Source organism: Gymnodraco acuticeps, unplaced genomic scaffold (assembly GCF_902827175.1).
Source record: "Gymnodraco acuticeps unplaced genomic scaffold, fGymAcu1.1, whole genome shotgun sequence".
Taxonomy (NCBI): Eukaryota; Metazoa; Chordata; class Actinopteri; order Perciformes; family Bathydraconidae; genus Gymnodraco; species Gymnodraco acuticeps.
In genome coordinates this window covers 1,684,802-1,706,278 of record NW_022991632.1, presented here as the reverse complement: position 1 = coordinate 1,706,278, position 21,477 = coordinate 1,684,802, and the positions used below count along the sequence as shown (strand labels likewise).

Genomic DNA, 21,477 nt, shown 5'->3' with positions numbered 1-21,477 from the left:
CAGTTATTCTTAGGTACAATTGGTTTAGCACTCAACAGCAAGGATGAGTAATCTAACTAAGTAACATTTCTGTATCACTTCAAAACGACAAGTCTTACTCTAATGTTCACATGAAACAAGTAACTCGTACAGGTTATCAAATTCATATCAGACCCTTCAGATTAAAGCCTTGACATAATAGTATTAGGTCTTTACTGTACCTTTGTTTCTCTGGCTGCTACTTGGCTAGAACCTGATGTTATTGGTTTCTAACTCCCATCCCATCATCACTGCTTTAGAGACACATTTTGTTTCCCTTCACTTGATCCACTGCCCAAAGATGGACAGTATAAAGAAACTCAGCCCGCATTATAAATGTTTAGTTATTTAGTAACTGTGGCTGTGAAGTGCGGTAGTCCTTCACTCGGAGGGTTGTGGGTTCAATCCCAACCCCGGCAGTCAACTTGTCTATGTATCCTTGAGCAGGGTACTGAACCCAAAGTCCTGATGGCCCACAGTGTGTGAATGTTAGCTGTTCCTTGAGCAAATGGAACATTGCTCTATAAATGGGGTGTGAATGGGTGAATGAGGACTTGTAGAGTGCTTTGAGGTGTTGTAAAGACTGGATAAAAGGCTTTATAAATACAGTCCATTTACCATTTACCATTTATTCAAGAAAGAAAAATGTGTAGATCATCAGGCTAAAGCTCTCACAGCTGATACATTTAGACATTTCAAATAATGTTCTTATCTATAATTGCATAATGGTTTTTCATATAGAAGCTCTAATGCTTGCATTTAAAGATTTCATTTGCGGGGTGAATCAGTGTATCAGTCTTGTTTCCACGGTGTACCTTGCTTCTTTACAATGCATGCTGGGAAAGGCAGTAGCTTCCCAGGAACCTTGATTAGGATAAGTGGTTTACAGGAAAGATGGATTTATTTACTTCTTTCCTTTTAGTTGTCTCCATTTTGTTGCTGTTAGTCACAACAATTTATTTCCTGTCATCTTTAAAATGTGTAAGTGGGTAGAATCATACGGGTATTAACAGCATTCAGCAGATTTAATGTTTCATCGGGACAGATGTCTCATCTTCATTTCAAAGCAGAGAGTGACAACACTCCAGTGGCTTCTCAAAAATGCGAAGGTGCTCTTTGGTATGAACATGCAGCTGTTCCCGAGCACAAAGAAGGATGTTTTATGACATCTCTGCTTTGATGTGCTTTTACTTGAGGGATAGGGGTGGTTCCAACAAACGATGTGGTGGATCCGACTCAAATCTACAACTTCACCGGCACAAATAACAACACCGGCTCTCGCTGAGATGCCACTCTCAGACTTTGGAAACAAAACTCTGAATCGTTCAGTTTTCTGATTTTATCTGACCCTCCTACTGCGCCACAGTAATCCCATTCTTTGACTTCCTGTCTGCTCTCTCTCTCTCTCTCTCTCTCTCTCTCTCTCTCTCTCTCTCTCTCTCTCTCTCTCTCTCTCTCTCTCTCTCTCTCTCTCTCTCTCTCTCTCTCTCTCTCTCTCTCTCTCTCTCTCTCTCTCTCTCTCTTGTTCTTCTCTTGTCTTGCCACACTTGCACCAATTAGCTCTGATGGAGAAAACTGCTGTTGCTGACAGCAGCGAGACTGGCGGATGGTTTACACGGAAAAAAACCTCTCTTTCCTCCCCACCCTATAATCACACCCACAGACTAAGGGGAAAATAATTTCTGCCACTCTCTGTCTTTGTCTCTCTGTCTCAGTGGACGGGTGTGAGTTACGGGTTTGAGTTTATCACAGATCCAAGGAGCAGCCCACACAATGGGTGGGATGTCATAATGACTGTGTCTGAGTTGGCTTAATGTGTCGTCTGTGCTCTTGGTGACACATTAGTATTTTGTCATTCCTTTTTTTCTGAGATAATTAAGCTGCTGAAGTATAAAGCATCAATGCAGCACAGCTGAGCACTCACTCTGTGCATTATTTGCTACATCACACTAAAAATAATAAGCTACAGAGCTTCTGTTTCAGCCAACTATTCATTTCCCTGCAAACACGGCTAAACTGTGGCTCTCAGTCTTTTGGCAGAGCACTCGCATTACTGAAAGATTTAGAAGAAAACTGTTACACAATTTTATTTCACTCAATATCATGTCTTTATCGATGTCTTTCTTTTCCCGTTCAAACTCACCCTGAATTACTTCTTTCCTAGTCAATATGGAGTGCTACTCTGGCAAGTTTTATAGTATCATCAATTCAACAGATTATGTCTTTCCCCCTCTCCCTCCCCCTCTTTTTCACTACAGTGTTGTATAGATAACTACGAGGAGATGGTGAAGATCCTGCTGGACCGAGGCGCCAGCGTCAACGCTCAAGACAACGAGCTGTGGACGCCGCTGCACGCCGCCGCCACCTGTGGACACGCAGGACTCGTCAAGATCCTCATCGCACAGTAAGACACACAGATGCACTACAGCAGGGTTTACTGCCACACAAGATGTTTAATCGGTTTAATTTGGATTATATTTGATGCCTTATTGCTTTATTTTGATTGTTGTATTAGTGGTCCTATTGTTTTTATTGTTTTATTTTTTCTTGATTCTATTGTTTGTTGTTTTTTACGCTATAAAGCACCTTGAAAACCTTCTTTTGCAAAGCTGTTTTATTAATATTTTTTAATTTAATTTATGATCATATTTAAATAAAGGGCAACTTAGTCAGAAATAATTATTAAACGACAACTGTTAACTGGTAATATAACTAGAAACAACATCTGATATTTTGTTGACAAGTTGAGCAAAGTACAAGTAAACAACTCGATAATGCGGATGTGTAATAAAAAACTAGACAAAGGCAGTTTGTTAATCAACACTCGACTGAACGTTCAACCCGAGAGTCTGCTTTAAGTCGAAGTTAGTTTAGAGTGCGTATTGACCAGCTGGATCAATGGCAGACATCAGACTGAATTAATGTGCAATGCTTGCCGCTTCCAAATACCCATTAACAACACACACGCACACACACACACACACACACACACACACACACACACACACACACACACACACACACACACACACACACACACACACACACACACACACACACACACACACACACACACACACACACACACTGAATCAACAGGCATATTTACCAGCTGTCACAGCAACACTCGTATAGTTTTGACCTTGCAGAATGTAGGCAGAGGAAGTCTTGAGTCTCTTCCCCATTTTAATTTAGCTCTGTCTGTGTGTGGTCAGATTTTGTTTTAGTGATATCATCACAAGTGTGCAAGAGGCTTTCAGGAAACTTTACAGATACTGTACACTGTATGTAGAAGATGATATCAAAGTTGTATATCAATGTTATTTTTCTGATCAGTATACTGTATGTCAGGCAAATGTATAAAAACGAATATTAAATATTATTGATAATTTGACTGGACTGTTGCATCAGATCAAAAAATCTGGTTCAATTACATTTTGCTTGGCGTCTTTTAAACAGCAGAAACTGGTAAACATGATATTATAATAATCAATATTGTCAAATTGAATTATCTCAGAGCCCTAGGACGTTTTATGTTTTTAGCTTTTATTTTTGTTTTAATTGAAATGTAAATCACAGTTCAAAAATACTTGGTTTATCAGAGGGAAAAGTGTCCTGAAGTGTTTTTTATTTATTTTGTCTGACACATTCACACATAAACATGTAGGATAAGAACTGTATGTTAATTGGGATTTAATTATTATCCTATAACATAATAGCATGTACACACAAAGAGAAGTGCACAATAAGGACTAAATGAAGATTATGTATGCACACCTAGTTTATACACACACACACACACACACACACACACACACACACACACACACACACACACACACATTATTCAGACACACTGCTGCCACCTGTTGACAGGCAGGACTTGTCGAGCCACTCATCGTATCACTTGGACTCTACAGTGAGTTCCCTGATTGAAAACAGCTGAATAATGCCTTCTGAAGATTTTAATTAGCATGGTCACTTAGTGCTCCGACTGAGGTTTATTTTCTCCAACTCTGAGTTATGGATCAGATTTGTTTTTCAGTTTTTCTTTGGAACTGTCAGAATATGAAATACAGGCCTGTTTAATACAAGGATTAAATGTGTTGTCCATATAAACACATTATCTGACAACAGGAAATGATATATCAAGCTGTCTAATATGTTGGTCTTTTTTTAATCAAAAGTTTGTCAATGTTTTTTTAATTTGTGTATATTTGGCTCACATATGATGCTTTCAAATGCAATTTATTAAACCACATATAATCCTCATGTTTGCCTTGTTAGATAGCATATTCAGAGAATGTACTAGCCTATATGAAATTAAAATGTTTTTTGTAAGTGTTGCTCATGTATTTGCTTTCCTCCCACAGTGGTGCAGATTTGCTGGCAGTCAACTCTGATGGCAACATGCCGTACGACCTTTGTGAAGACGACCCAACACTGGACATCATCGAGACAGCTATGGCCAACAGAGGTACGGAATAAATATTCAGAGAGAAATCCCAACGCAGACACCAGGCTCCATGGACAGAATATTTAGACTTTTGCTCTCAGTTGATAAGCACTGTTTTCTTTTGCTTCTTCAAAAACTTTTATAAAGATATCATAATCATAAAAGATCATAATATCTGTCATCTGATTATTGCCATCATGGGGAGTATACTTTTTACTTTTTTTTCAATATTATGGCAATTCAATCTAACTTATACCAATTATAATTTGACCATTTAATCATTTGTAACCCTTCCAACCACAAAGGGTTTCAGAGCGCTATTATCTCAAGGTGAACAGGTGATCATGGCTAGAAACGGGGGGGAAACTCAAGTTGAATTTCTCTTTTCCTCTCTAATCTGAATTCAGTTTTTGTCACATGACTGTTGGTTTTAGCCAGAGTTGAGCCTAGAAGTGCAGAATTTAATGTTTTTATTTTTTACATGATCTGGTGATTGCAAACTATTTATTTTTGGCAACATTTTAAAAGACATGTAGAATAAAGTGATTTTGATGAAATATCACAACTTCAACCGAGAAGTATAGTCTTATAATTCTTACTTAACATAAACTGCAGGACAAAGGAGCTACTGTCAGTGTTTAAAGTATATGGACCACAAGAAGAGAATGGAAGTGTGTGAGAGAGTTTCAGGATGGACATTCCAGGAAGCTTTTGGGGTATTCACAGTTCTCTCACGCCGGATCTGGTGCAGATTGTGAGACTGTATATATTCATGCTGTATCACTAACCAAACACAGTCTGTACAGTTTGCCTGCGTGCCGTGACTGAGAGTTCAAGGAGATCAGCACCGACATACATCAGTGAGGGGAGAGGGGAAACTCACGCTGTGGTTCAGAAGTGTTCACATTTCTGCCTGTGTTTGTGTGATTCGATAAAAACTGTTGCAAAGAGACTCGGATGTGACAGACAGCTTTATTTACACTAGAGTTAAATCACACCCAGCCTTCTAAACATAAGCTCTTGTCAATGTTTTGTTTTCTTGTAAGCAGTTACATCTACAGGCTGCCGTGTGAACACACAGTTGGAGACAAAGCAGCAAAATCTGTGGCTGCGGGGGCTTTGAGTGTAGAGGAGTGATGCAGTGTGAAGGCACTGACTGGCAGCTCAAATGTGGTCTGATTAAATGAATAGTTAATATTTTAGGAAATAATCTTATTAGCTCTTTGTTTAGGAGTTAAAAACTACTGTGTGGATCACCATTCACTTTTCTACAGGGGAATATGTGGACTATTTCTCAGGTTTGGACACAGATTTAAAAAGAAAAAAAACACAAGGTTATTGAGTGAGCTTTAGAGATGCTGGTAGACAAATATCGTAGTTTTTTCTGGTAGGTCAGGCTATCTTTTTCCCTTGTTTCAAGTCTTTGTGCCAAGCTAAACAGCTACTGGCTTTAGTTTCATATTTAACGTATAATGATCCATATCGATTTTCTGCTGAGAAAGATTACACCTTGAAAGAAAAATGTTGGTGCATCCTCACGACGGTTCATACTAACTTTGCCCTCACCGCCTCTCTGTTGTACTCATTAGGGAAACATAGCCTCCTCAAAAGGATGTAGGGTTTAGCCTCCTCACAAGGATGTAGGGTTAGGTTCAGCTTATTATATATTCTTATATAAGTGAACTTTAATTCTAAAATAATCATCTTTGTGTCTTACTTGGGGGAAACTCTCATGAGACTCACTTTTGACAATCTATCCTAACCTTCAATGCCAAACATTATCTTGAGAGGGTTTCACAAATGGAGGGTAATCATCTAGCCACGACCAAATTAGCTGCCTATATTAGCTTTGGTAGGAAAATAGGACATTTCACTTATCTTCACTATCGGCTATAACTCAATAAAAAAAGAAAGCCAGTCATTGCAATCTACCATGGAAGAAATAAGGCAAAAAGAAGCGAGGCACAAAGACTACTGTTGAGAGAGGCTCCTGTCCACAGCTTTATTTATAACCATTGTGATGCATGTCAACAATGTTTTGAATGTGGATTTCTTCTGGAACAGGACCTGAGGTTTTTAGTTTTCCTTTAGGGGTGTACTTTTGGGGGCAACTTGTGGTTTCCAAACTACCGTCTTATTCATCTTTTTTGCTGACAATATTTGAAGCGTTAGCAAACAAGAGAAGGTAGAATAATACAGGAATTTTCCATGACCAAGGTGCCCTTCAGCCTCAAAGTAAATGCTTCAGTGGAGCTGCTCAGAGGCAAACAGGAGGAAACTGTGTGGAAGCAGGGTGCTGCTGAGGGGCATTATGGGAGCTCAGTCATATTTCCCTCGACAATTAAAGGAGAGAAAATATGTGTTATGGTAAATACTGCACCAGTGCGACGTTTATAATTTTAACAGTTTAAATTTCTGGATGTGAGATGATATTGGAAAGACAAAGAGATCTCTGGAGCGGCAGAATGCAGATATCGGTACAGTAGGTGAGAAGAATGATTATTAAGCCGATCAAAGGGAGCGCGCTGCTGCTAATTGCTCCTCTAATGTTCACTGCACTGTTCTGCTGGATAAACCTCCTCTCTCCAGAGACACCTCAGGGATGGGCACACCACCACTCTCTTTCCCTCACACACACCTGCACGTACCCACACACACAGACTTGATATGCAGCATCAACTGATCTGACTCTTCCTTGATCCTCCCCCCCTGTTGATACAGTTCATCCGAGATGATACGCAGTGATACCAGAAATACATTTACCAGAAACTGGACCGGGGAAATAGAGTGGGGGGTGCAGAGCAGAAAAAACACACAGCTGATGGCATTTTGCTCCAAATGTAATCAACCACTTAATAGTATTTAATTCTAAAATCTTAAATTCATGGATAAATATTCATTCGTTCCGTAATTTTTATTATGAAATGTGATTATTTGTTTCTTGAAACTTCTCACATTTAAGGGTTTCCTGATTTTCTCTTTTTATGATTATAATTCATAATACATTCATAAAATAATGTATTGATATAGAAATAACTCAATCCTCACGTAACATTTACGGTTATTTGGACAAAACAAAATCAATTTGCTGACATTACTTTGAAAAAAGAAAAAGAGGGTTAATAATACAAATCTAAATAATCCTAAATTGCAGTCCATATTAGATTTCGGGCCACCAGCTCTTCCAAGTGAGCTACAGCATCACATTTTGAGATAAGACTTTTAGACAAATCCCCCAAAACATACCTCATTAAAACCTACATTTCGATAGTAGAGGTAATTGAGATTGTATAACTCTAAAGGTACCTCCTGTTTTGGGATTGGCTGTTTGTTAAAATACTTACAGAGGGGAGTTGTGTGCTAACTATGCCGCCATCTGTGAAAAACCCAGCCTTTTAAATGTGTTGCTGCAGGACAACACTACACTTTAGTTTAGAAAAATACGTTTTAAAATCAGATATTTTTTTCTTATTTATGTGATGATACATTGACAGTTTTTTTTCTCGTTTAACTACATTTTGTATTATGTGACAATGAGTCTGCATGCTATAATAAACATGTTTAAATCCTTTGGGCCATTGTAATGCTGTGGGGCATCACTGTAGCTAAATCAAAACATTTCGGAAACCAAAGGCGCGGATGATTGCCAGCGGAAACAACAGAAAACAGAACAAGCTGGAGGGGTGCATTTCATTTAAGACGTCAAATGGGATTGTTGTGGTACTGATTCCTGCGCCTTCACACACTTTCGGGCTGTGATTCAGTGTAAAGAGAGAAGTACCGGTTTACCTCCTCAACATTTTTCAGAACCCCAACCAACACGTAGATAACACTAAAACAGCAGCCTGACTTTAAAGTGACGGGATGCAGGCTGAGAGGATAGATTTGCCTTCAGCTTTACTCGCCAAGGTTCAATTTATACCTCTGTGTCAAGGTAAAAGGTCACAGGGCTGAAATACTGACGATAACATATGCACAGTCACGTGATGCTGGTCTACTTTTTATCTCATGTTTAAGCAGACAGTTTCTGGGGATTGTCTCCAATACTCCTCAAAAATGTTATGCTTCTAATCCCTGTGAATATTGTAACTATTATTTCCTGCTGCTGTCACTTTTACTTAAAACGGAAATCTAAATATTTGTTTTATTTTTTAAATTAAGGAACTCGATCTTATTTCCATTCACACTTCTTGATTTGTTGTAGTTTAAGTAATTCACATATCCAATCACTAGCAATAATATAGGAGTCACAGTTCTGGCTGTTTTCCTTATTGTTAATCTGGCCTTTCTTTAAATGTGCCGTACGGGACGTTACTGCTGAGCTGTGGGGGGAGAAGAGGAGTGAGGCGGTCACAGGAGTGAGGCGGTCACAGGAGTGAGGCGGTCACAGGAGTGAGGCGGTCACAGGAGTGAGGCGGTCACAGGAGTGAGGCGGTCACAGGAGTGAGGCGGTCACAGGAGTGAGGCGGTCACAGGAGTGAGGCGGTCACAGTACTACTGAGTCCTACCTGGCAGCGATGCGGTGGAGTAAAGGAGGAATTTAGAGCAGCTGTGACAGACAGAATCACCTGAGCCTCAACCGGGCCTAACACCTCGACACTGTTCGGCACAGGATGGTCAGCGTGAGAGCAAACTACTGTGAGGGGAAAAAGAGAGGACTGATTTTTCTAAGTGGCAGATATTTGAGATCCAAAAGCTGAACTGTAGGCAGCTCTGTTTTAATTGACCTGTGTTTCCAAGTTTAAAAAACAATGAAGAAATTATTTGAAAATAAACTATTTCCTTCAACAATTAACATTATTAATATATTTTTATTAAGAGTGTGGCTATTATAGAATGCTTTTTTAAAAATCAGTGTTTATTAATCGAAAATATAAGATTGCAGCTAGTGCAATATTCAAATCACATGAAGCAACATTTTTTTAACGTTTTCAATTAGCATTTTGTATGTAGTATTGGTGAGCTGCAGAGATATCCCAGACTACAAATTATATTCGAGCAATTTACCAAAACATATTTGTTTGGTGCAAATCCTCCTAAAAAAATAATATCATGATGATTTTGAAATATTCTTCAATGAGGGTGAGAATAATGATGCAAAAAAAGGATCCATCCCTCCTATATTGTAATAGAAATATCATTCAAAATGATCACAATTAGGTATTTTTTCAAATCGTGCAGCCCTAGTCCACTCCAGTAAAACTTTTCTTTGTAAAACTTATTTTAAAACCTTACAATTGTTTAATACTTGCTGAGAAGCTTTTATCGGGGACCTCGTGAACCGTTGCTTGTAGAAAACCTCCAGTGTAATTTAAATAAGATGTTCCTGTCAATCCAGGAAATGAGTTTTTCTGTATAACTTTTTGAAGTTAGTTTGATATACAAGCATTGTGCTGTGTCCCTGTCCGTTATACCCAGCTTATCTCAGATCAGTGATAAACTCGCTGCGTATCAAAGCTGTCAGGAGGAAAACGCTCCGCCTTGTGATTTAAGCTGCGGTTCTGCTTGTGCGTTTGATTGACAGGCATCACCCAGGAGATGATCAACGAGACACGAGCCGCTACAGAGAGGAGGATGCTGGGAGACGTGCAGGAGCTGATGAATCAGGGAGAGGAGGTCAACATGCAGGACTCTCAGGGAGCCACTCTGGTGAGCTCCGGTCATTTCAACTTTCTCTACAGGTCTGGATTTAAAGCCAGCTGACTTAATGTTTTTATAAAGTTATTTTTTTAGTATTTTCAGCTATGAGAAATTAATGCGGAGTGCAAATGTGTCCTCTTCTAGGACCTGGGGAAAACTGTCAACATCAGAACACTAATACAATACATTTACATACAAAAAAATAAAGGAGAAAGTGTGTTTTTTTGTATTGATCTTTTCAAATGTATTTGTAGGGGACCATGTACAATACTTATATTTAAATCAGTTTTAAAAAAGGTTCAAAGAAAATAAAGGTACTCACTACAGTCAGCAACACAGATTGTTTATTTTATAGCAGCAGCTTGTGTTGTCAGCAGACAGGATCTTCCATAGATCCAGGACGTAAGTGTGCATCGACACTTAAGTGTTGCCACGGACAACAGGATTTATTAGAGCAGCCAATATTTCAGTATGAATTTTACAATCAGACAGACATGATCCTAAAGTAGTTTGGCAAATATAATTGTTAGACATCATTGACAATTCACTTGCAGCTGTAGAGATTCTGAACACTGGACAGATGTAATGGGGCCATAATGGAGGCGTGTGGTGCAGTGGGTTGAGCGTTGGTGTTCGGATCAGGGGGTCACAGGTTCAAACCCCATTGCAGTCAGCATGTCGTTGTGTCCCTGGGCAAGACACTTCATAAAAACCGATAAACCGTTAAAGCTAATCAGGCCTTTACTGACTTAAAAAGCTCTGCAGGTATTAAAACGATCTGTTCACGAGCACTGAATACACCTGCAGTCGTAATCCTAAAATGATGTAACGGTACATTAGAATGAACCTTTAATAATAAATATGTACGCCTGAACACATGGAAATCATTAAATCACTGAATACATACACTGATTCAAGTCGTACATTTACTTAGTATTAAGACTATCTGAAATGAGACACAACCCATCGTGAGCCTAATCAATAAGCAAAAAGCTTGAATTATGAAATGTATATCAAGAACGTAAAGATGTCGGTGTTATTATGAGCAATAACAAAAGCCTGGCTGAGGTGCACATGAGGAGAAACATATTCAAACAAAAACACATTATAGTTTCACAAAGCTACTCTGGTTGCATTGCAAGGGCAATAAAGTTCCTTTAAGCTATGTCAAATGCATCATAAAAGAGCTACAAGACAATTTAGTTTGAGCAGTGATTCACAGCCGCATGCTCCTCTGATGATAGGCCATTTGTTTGACTTTTATTGGGGAAGTTTACCTTCTAAAGTGAATTTGTATGAAGAGTTTAGTGCACTAATGCTATGAAAATGGGTCACAAAAAATCATTAGCTAGTATTTCCTGAGTAGGGCTTATGATGCGAAATTAAGTTTTAATTATGTATCAGGGATTTATCTACGCTGGGAAAACAACGTGACAGATCACTGGATGAAAATAGCCAGGGGACATGACATGGTAGTAGCCCAAAATAACCCTGGTAAGCTCTAAAGTCTGACCACAGATTGTCTGATTGAGCTGCTTGATGGAGCGAACTAGAGCAGGCCTTATTGAATCTGTGGCAGAGAGGAAAGGAAGAAACCTGAAACTGGTAGGAAGTGTATGTGAAGCTAATGTTTTAGTTTTCCCCTGAAGTATATTTTATTTATTTGTTTTGATGCGAACAAACAATTGTTATCCCTGAGGTTAAAACGGGTTGATCACACTCATTTTTTAAAGTTCTCTCAGTTCAATTTAACAAATGAACACAAATAAAAAATCACCACTAAGTGGCTTCGACACCTACTTAAACATCAAATTCAAGGCCAATTTGAAAATAAAAGGACTTTAATTGTTATTTTTGCACAACATATAAATAGACATGGGTCAATTATAGTGCTTGAATCTATTACTATTGTCGAGGAGTCTATTACATTCGAGGAGCCGTGGGAAGAAAAGGGAAACGATTGAGTAAAGTAAAATACCGTAGATCACTTCAACTGCAACAATGCCTAAAGCCAGTTCATTTTATGTGGAAAAACAATTATAGTTTTATTATCCAAAAAAGGTTATTGGACCAAAACTGGATTAAACAAGTCAGGTTGTTGTTGATATTGAGGAAACTGCTTTGAGAAAATCATTGCAAAAAAAATGTCCGACCAACTTTTGTCTCTATTGACGGGAAAGCTGCTGGTTCCTCCACTTGGAAGGCCGAGTGAAAAGCTTTCCATCTTAGAGAGGGGGTGGAGCCAATATTGTTTAGAAATATGGACAATCGTGCACATGTCCAGTCTCTCCAGGAAGTGGCACTTTCTGAAATGCATTAAAATCTAATGCTGCTGAGCCCTGTAGGAACTGATGGAGCGTAACATGCCTGATACGTTTCAGATATGTCCGTCTCTCGTTGTAAATAAACATCCACTTAAACAGGTCAGCTTCTCAAAGATCAGGGAGACATCACTGCTGTGCTGTGGAGCCTGGACGCAGCCTCACATGCTGCTTTCAAATGTTTTGGGATGTTTTGCTGCAGAAATATTCACTGTTTGTTTTAAACCTTGTGAATTGTTAGAGCAAATTCGATTAAAAAAGATACCTAGACACATTCATATTGCTGGATTTCTTTCCATCATAGCAGTGCTTCTCCTGCTTTGAAGGAGACACGAAAACTCACACAATGATTATAGTTTGTAAAGAAAATATGCTTTAAGAAAGGTTTTCTTGGCTTTTTGCAATCCTGTTCCTGTAGTAGCATTTGATTTCAGTGAGTTGTTACATTGAGTTTTATTTAAGGTGTGGTAAAACTCACCAGTTGCTAAAGCTCAGCAATGTTCAGATCAAGATGACTTACTCTAGTCTAGTCTGAGTTTGATTGGAGTCTAAGCTTATTGCTGTTGAAAACAAATAACTCTGCATTAAAAAAACACCAGGCATCGTCTCTATTGCAGATTAGATGAAGGCGGGCATTGCCATTTCTGTTAATGACACGGGTCAGACAGGCTAGAAAAATAAAATATCCATTGAATCACCCCTAGCAGTTTCAACAAGCAAGTATTCCTTTTTTAAGCAAAAAGATCCAAATGATTACTGACTCCAGCTTCTCAAATGTGAATATTTATGGGTGAATTGTCTGTTTTCTAAAACTGCAAATTAAATACCTTTTGCTTAGCTGGTTAAGATGTCACTTGTCAGCCATTTTCTGCCCTTTTATAATGTGTTTTGACTGCACTATTTTGTAATGCTCTTAATGTCTTTCATTTTTATAAAGCACTTTGAATTGCCTTGTGTTGAAAGGTGTTATATAAATAAACTTGCTTTGCCTTCAGCTTGACATATTTGGTTTATTTGGAAACACAAGTTTGTACCGACTGGCCTATCTGTGATTCGGAGAGGTTTAATGGTTTTTATTTAAGATCCTGATACAAAAGATGTGATGATAAACCTCTTGGTATAATCGTTTCTTCATCAAGGTAGTGTCTGACCTGCAGAGCAGAGGCCAGCAGGGGGTTTAAAAACTTTAACGGCACTTTAGTTTACAAATGGCAGAATAGCTGAACCCAGCATCCTCCTGTCCGATTGAAATGACAGCAGAGCCTTTTTACAATACTGCCGACCTAATCGGACAAAACATTGGGGATGAAAGGAGCCCAGTGACACATCCACTTTCTCGGATCATTAGATCTTTGCAGGTGTAGGGTTTTGTCAGCATTTTTGTGTTAAGATCCCATGTCATGGCCATTTCCACTGATCATAATTCCATTGTTGAGGTCTACTAGAATAGATTTATATTGTACAATTTTCCAAACTCACATTGGTTTCTCATACAGTATCTCTGTAAACTATGTGTATTCACTGAATTTCACTCTCTGCCTTTAACGGCTCGTTGTAGCTCCAATAGCTCCAGCCCCACCCTCCCTGTGAGCACAGTGTGCTCTGATTGGTCGGGACGTTGTGAATCGCGCTAAGCTCCGTGGAGGTGTTGTTTCCTTGTTTAGCGATACACAGCGAAACATAGCCAAACTCATCTTGAGCACACACAAAGTCACAGCCGAAGTCAAAACAATAAGTGTGGCTTGATTTTGAGTAAGAAAAAGGTTGATAAACGCTGTGAGAATGGGTCTGCAGAGAGAATTAAAGAATCAAATGGACAATGACGTATCTCCAACGAGGCGTTTTGGGGAGGTATTTTCTGTTTTAGAGTTTTACTCGCTACAGGGTGTACTTTGAGGGTTTTGACTCTGTACACCGTTTACATGCATAAAAACCTTCATAACACACAAGGGGACGGGTACTAACCAGAAAAGCATGACATGGGACCTTTAATAGTAGAAGTACATTATCCTCTGGCATCTATAAGTGTGAACTCCGTACTGGATTTGATGCACAGAGCGAATGTATAGTAAACCATGCTCACTGACGAATCTACTCCTTGTTCCTCCTCTGTCCTCAGCTCCACATCGTAGCAGCCAGTGGATACGTGCAGGCTGCAGAGCTGCTGCTGGAGGGGGGGGCTCGCATGGACCTCAGAGACTCGGATGGATGGCAGCCCCTCCATGCTGCAGCGTGCTGGGGTCAGGTAAGGAAACACAGGAAACAGAAAGGCACACACACAAATGTTTCTGGCAGCAGTCATGTGATCTGCTTTTATTGATGCGGTTGCAGATGCATGTGGCGGAGCTGCTGGTGTCTCACGGAGCCAGCCTCAACGCCAAGACCTTCCTGGAGGAGACCCCCATCGGTATATTTACACCTCAGCGCTCCTATCAATACACCTGGTGGGAGGTTAAGAAAACCAATGTCTCACTCGGCATGATCTCATTCCACCAGTTTGTTCTGTTTACATGCTGATTGAAATCTTCATGAGGCCATCTTAAACCATTTTTAGCCTATTTTCGTGACTAGTTTAAACAGCTGTTTCACTTTTTGTAAGCATTTATGGATTAAAAAAAGGAACACATACAAATACATCCCTGAATCCTCTATAGGGTGAACATACGGCAATATACACAGTATGGCAATAGAAAAAACATCACTGGAAAATGAAGAAATAGCTAAACATAAAAGTTGAAAATAACATACTATTGTGGTGACTATTGCCAATCAATGTCACTGAGGGATTGCTAAACTGTGATTTTGTTGTTGGACGTTTGCACTCTCCAATGATGACGAAGTTCTTGCTTGAAATTCCATTTATTATTATCATCCAAAAACTCATGACAACCCCAATCAATCAGTCACTTAAATACCCCGTTGAACAGATACGTCATCCAGTTTTCAAAACGATAACACAACATGTAATTGGCTGCAACATTTATCAATACTTTAATTAAATGAAAGATTAAATAAATTAGGAACACTGTCAGAAACATAAAGCAGAGTAACGCACACTTAACTCACTCTTTACTGTAACTTTGATATATCAGCTTTTTACATTTTTGACAGTCTTGGTGGTCAGTCAATTGTAAAATGGAGACATGTTAATCAATTATGTTAACAGTCAGTGTGTAAAATAAATTGTAAAAATTCAAACTAATGTTCTTTATAATCCTGGTTTTGTTTTTGTTTCTAAAAGAATATCAAAGCACAACAAACTTTCAAATTTGAGTTTAAGTTGACATTTCCTGCCCTTCGTCCTTTCTCATTCTTAGATCTGTGTGAGGATGAGGAGTTCAGGAACATCCTGCTGGACCTGAAACACAAACATGACATTATCATGAAGTCACAGCTCAAACACAAGACGTCGCTGTGCAGGAGGACGTCCAGCGCAGGCAGCCGAGGGTGAGTGCTGACATCTGCTGGTGTTACGCTGATACTGCAAATTGTATTTACCTTTGTCTATTTACTTTTGTTTTACCCAAAGAGACAGGAAAGATCAGCAGAGAGGGCAAATCAGACAAAAGAAAAGATAAAGTGCAGCATTTTAATTATTTATAAATCTTGTCTTTTTAATGTGCACCCTCTTATCTCTGATATTTACTGTAGACTGTTTTGAGATAGGCAGAGCAGCCATTCATCTTCAACTGTAAATCAAGACAGTGCAGTATAAGACTAATTGTTTTATGATTTTTAATTGCTTGGAAAGTGCATTATTCCTTATAGTTGGCATGTTTCTTGTCTACTCCACAGAAAAGTGGTGCGGCGAGCCAGCCTGTCAGATAGACACAACCTGTGCCGCAAAGAGTACGAGACGGAGGCCATCGTGTGGAGGGGGGGGAGGGAGGGGCAGGAGGAGAAGGAGAAGGAGTCGGATCAGGAGAACAACCAAGTGATTAAAGTGAGTCGTTTTGTTTTTCTATTTCCCTGTGTCTTTGTTTTTAGAATGAGATAAACCTATGCATAGTTATATTTGTTACATAGCATTTGAGAATGTATCTTGTGTTTTCTGGTACTTCTGTTGTCTGATGGGGTATGTTTTAACTTCCTGGATCTAACTTGCTGACCTGACATGACCTAGATATTTAAAGTGAATCTAGAAAAACTGAAATATTATCTCTCCCACACATCAGGAGTGTAACATCAGATTTCAGTAGAAATGTGTCAGTTTCCTTCAAAATTGTCACACAGGAAGAAACCCACAATGGAAAATACATCTGCAACACAATCCTCCAGTGATACAAGACTCAAAAGACAAGAACGCAACAGAGTTACATAGTTTCTGAGTATTGCAGGGGCATTTTCTCTACTGGAAAGAAATATCTGTCTTCCTCTAATTCTAATCTCTAGTGTATGATTTAGTTATCATCTGCACACTGACAGTCTCTCATGAGCAATGGGCTTTAAGAGAAATGATGATCAGAAATGCAAGTACGTTGAGACAGAATGGTACATTTCAAGCTTTTGTTACGAAAAAACCTGCTGGTATATAGCGCTTTTCCAAATACTCAAAGACACTTTACATAAAATCAGAAACAGTACAAAGAAAACAAAAAACATAAACATTAGTCCTAATCCAAGTGCGAGTAAAGTGATTGATTGATCAGAGTTTGAAAGCTATATATACACCAAGTTTCACTGAAGGGAGAATATATATCTTATATGTTAATATATCTTCTTAACATCATTTTTTTTTTAGCCTGTTCCCCAAATCAAAGATATGTCAACCCCATGCATGGCCGTTTTGAATAAATTAAAAGAGAAACCTCAGATTACAGAGACCTGTCTGATGTCCTGCAGGTGAAGCCAGTCGTAGCTGTGGAGCTGCCGGACAAGCCCAAGATGCCCACCATCCTCAAAGACAGCAGCAAACAGAACGGGCTCATCTCCACGACGACGTCCACGCCGCCGCAACCGCCCTCCAATGGCAACACGGCGTCTCCTGAACCCTCCTCTCAGGAGGACGGCCCCAGAGAGCGCTCTCAGACTCTGTCAGAGCTCAAGAAGCAGAGGGCCGCCGCCAAACTGTTGAGTCATCCCTTGTTCAACGGTCACCTAGGTAACGGCTCCACAGACTCCTTCACTGATGCCAAAAACAACTCAGAGGACCCCCGCATGCCGCTGGTCTCCTCCAATGGCAACGCGGTTTACTACACGCCGGCCAGCGGGGACCCGCCCCTCCTCAAACTGAAACAGCCAATAGAGGAAGAGCAGCCCAAGGTGCGGACCTGCTGCTGTGTGTCATAGCAACCTGGTCATGTGACTGTTGACAGATCAAGAAGGGTTTGCACAAAAAAGTGAGGAACGGGCTATAGAAGGAAGGAAGGAAGGAGAGAGGGAGTATCCTATTAACATCCTTCTCCTCCCCTCCTTTAAACGTCTCCCAGAGAAAATGGCTAGCCTGCAGAGAGTTTAGAGACCTATCCTTGTCCCTCCCTGCCGTCATGTGACTCCTGCTACAATTGGAGACAATTTTCCCCAAAGCAGGCATGTTGTGTAGCACAGAGGACGAAAGGAGCCGAGTAGTGCTACTGGTTTTCTTCCAGGTGTCACTTGGATTAAAATTCCTTACGGAGTCTCTCTAAAAGACAAAAAGACAGAAAGAGTGTGGCCCTGCTGTCCCCTGTGGACCTTTTAGGATTCAAAGTGTAAACAGGTTTTTTCACCGGGAAGTTTCAAAGATTTTAAGTCAGAAAACAAGAGAAGATCCCCAGGTACACGGTGCATGTTCTGCCCTCTGAGGTGAAGAATATGTTTCCCCCCCTGAATACGGATGGTTATCATGTCATCAAACATTATCTTCAAGAAGAACTTGCATTGTAGTCAAACTATAATGTTCTCCTTTTTTGTCATATTTGTGTTCAAAAGGCCATCACAGGACGGTCCAGATGTATCGCAGTACATTATGTTGTTGTACAACATATCAAACAGTGAAACGTAGCAAAACGAGATCTGTGAAGTCTCTTTCAAATATCTGTCATGTTAAAGTGCTGCCTGCATAAGTAAAGGGAAGGAATGCCATAAAACAGTATTACATATTCAGGAAGTGTACTCCTGCAGCGAGGGATAACATGTCAGAGTTAAGTTGTGCACTTTTCTACTGTCACTCTACTTCACCGCACCGTCCTCTCATATCAAACCTGAACTGACAGGTCATGCTCCGTTTGATGCTTAACCCACTTTGTGCTCAGATCATTTAAGTAAACATGGTTGAAATGGCTGTAAATGACTTTATTTATGAAATTAATGTAATGTGTAGAGAAAACAAACATTATGGTTCCTAAAGTTGAGTGTATTATTATCTGGATGGTGTGTGGAGAGCATGAATGCGATGTGAGATGAGCTGGAGGACGTTCAGCGAAGCACCTTCTGACATGGAAAATCAAACTGATAGAAGTAAGCCAGTGTTACTGTCTGCTTTATGAACAGATTACACAAACAAGCCATCCTATCAGGAAGGATTTCATAATGTGTCACTACAAATAACAGTGTTATTTGTTTATGTTTTAGGTTGTGTCTTCTGGTGGCCATTGTGTGGCTTTATCTTCTCCCAGTCACTGTATTGTTTTATTAACTGAAGTTGTAAATGTTGTGTATTGAATTACTGTAAGTATAGTATGTTCTGAAAACACACATGGAATTGTATGCTTGCCTCAGTATTTATTTTTCATAAGATGGATTTGATATGTAGCACACCATTATGTCAGGTGTCCTTGAATGCATCATGGGTTCAACATAACATACAAAAACAAGTACTAAAAGTAGCTAATCCACCTAATTAAAGGAATAGTGTGACCTTTTGGGAAATGTTATTTTTTTGCAGAAGGTTAGATAAGAAGATCAATAGCACGGTCATGTCTTATTTAACCTTTATTTAACCAGGAAAGTCTCATTGAGAATCAAAATCTCTTCTGCAAGAGAGTCCTTGCCAAGATAGGCAGCAGCACAGTGAAAGAACACATATTAAAAACAATAACAGAAAACAGAGAACATCTGGGCACATCAGGAACATCATTATACAAATCATCAAGAGACAGAGTGCTTCTCGGTCACTGAGCAGCACTTAGAGAGACCAGCTCCCTAAGATAAGTCCACGTTGTAGCTTGTTCCAATCAAATGGAGCAGTGTAACTAAACACCCTTTTCCCCACCTCGGTGTGGACTTTTGGGACAGGGGGTTAAAACATGTCCAAAAATATGTAACTGGAGCTAGCAGCTGGTTAGCTTAGCTTAGAAACAGCTAGCCTGTCTCTATTCAAAAGAAAACCTGCCCCTCAACTATTTTCTTGGCCAGGTATTTTGGTTAATTGACTAATGCGGCACATAAGCGAACTGGGACAACAACCTGTTTTGGTTGTGTTTTTTTTACAGATTAGTCAAACAATAAATAAAGCATTACAATACTCTTTTCAAAGCAGACATGTTGACTACTCGTAGCAAGAAACGCACAGGCAGAACTTCAGCTCACCTCTGTGACTCATACTCAGGCCAGTATGTATGATACCAAACACCTTAATCTTACACTCAATAGTATACTGTTGCCCATAAAGTTGGAATAAATAATTGTTTACCTCATGATAGTATTGTGTTTATAAATTGGAATAAGAAGAGGTATGTCTCTGAAAACTAAATTATTCCAACTTTATGGGCAACAGTGTATTTATTACTCAATGGCTTTTCCTGTTGTGAAATCACGAGTGTTGACTAGTTGTTGTTTTGGTTTTTGACTTTTTGCAATGCCACTGGTTTAAGCTTTTTATTTAAGAAACTTGAGTGTTGTCAATCTCCTAATCTAAGTCTCTGCAAAAAAGCAAATAATCATATTTCCCAAAATGTTCCGTACTCTTTGCATCTAAAAACAGCTCATCTAATCTGCTTGTGAGTGCCAAATAGTCTTCCATGAGTTGAAAATTAACAAATATGGGAACTTAAAAACCCTGGTGCAAGGCTTTCTTTGTCCTAAGATGTGTTTTTCCTTAAGTCCAACCCCTTTTAACATGTGATTACCCACAATGCCACTAACGCTTTACCCCTGCCACATCAACTGCACAGTGTCAAATATTTGTACAGATGCGTTTGTAAATATGTTTGTATTAGTATCCCCTTATCTGTTGTTACCATAAACTGCTTTTACATGTTATTGTTGTCACTGTGGAGGAACTTTTAGGAGAATACAATTTCCCACATTGATGAACAGTGCTAGGGATTCGGGAGTCTATGTAGACCCCCCCCCCCCTCAGTATTCTAGAAAATGTCAAATCGATCCTTACATTCCACTGCATCAAGGTTTCACTCCCATTATGTTCTTTCTTGCTTTTCCTTTGACCAGCATCTGCGGTAATTTATTCTGCGACGGTCAGGTTTTTTACTCAATTAAAGGAAGTACACATCAAGTCACAGTCGGGGTGATTCCTCTATCACGTATTTTGGATCCTTATTTTTTTTATTAAGAAATGTCTTTGACATATTGATATGAGTCAGCCGAAATTCACTGAAGTTAGTCCAGTTCATGATTATTCGTCCTGTGAAATCCATTCCTCAAATGTCAGTTCTGCTTCCTTGCTAACAACATAGAAATCATATTAAATTGTCATTTTGAACTACGACCTGGTCAGTATTAGTCACAAAGGGACTGTCAGCTGTTATAAAGATACCCTGTGTTCTCATGGTAGATCAATGTTTGTGTTTGTCTGCAAGTCTTGTTGTCTATAATGATAAGATTATAAAGTCAAAATACTACTGATTTTGTAATTACTGGAATATATTGATGGTTTCATTAACATATTTTGAATAAATTGTATATTTTGAGAATTTTATATGGTCTCTTCTGAAGGAGTGAAGGTGTTATGTTTCTTAATTGTTCAGTCAGAATGTGCCCTGCAGGCCTGAAAACAAACGGGACATTCATATAGAAATCAATGGCCCCTTCCACACTTCCTGTCCCACTGTTGTTACCCTAATCAGACCACACCCATATTTGTACTCAGTCTTCATTTACCTG

General features: G+C 39.3%; 1 protein-coding gene across 4 annotated transcripts in view; it reads left to right on the top strand.

Moving 5' to 3' along the window:
- ppp1r16b (protein phosphatase 1, regulatory subunit 16B) overlaps positions 1-20,869 on the top strand; it is a 104,011-nt gene extending 83,142 nt beyond the window's left edge. For all 4 annotated transcript variants that reach the window (XM_034198342.1, XM_034198344.1, XM_034198343.1 and 1 more), the window contains 8 exons: positions 2,277-2,422; positions 4,392-4,495; positions 9,999-10,123; positions 14,555-14,680; positions 14,767-14,842; positions 15,753-15,882; positions 16,231-16,378; positions 17,278-20,869. In XM_034198342.1, the coding sequence (XP_034054233.1) occupies positions 2,277-2,422; positions 4,392-4,495; positions 9,999-10,123; positions 14,555-14,680; positions 14,767-14,842; positions 15,753-15,882; positions 16,231-16,378; positions 17,278-17,724 (1,302 nt within the window). In that variant the 3' untranslated portion in view covers positions 17,725-20,869. The remainder of the gene's footprint in view (positions 1-2,276; positions 2,423-4,391; positions 4,496-9,998; positions 10,124-14,554; positions 14,681-14,766; positions 14,843-15,752; positions 15,883-16,230; positions 16,379-17,277) is intronic.
- Positions 20,870-21,477: the final 608 nt, after the last annotated feature.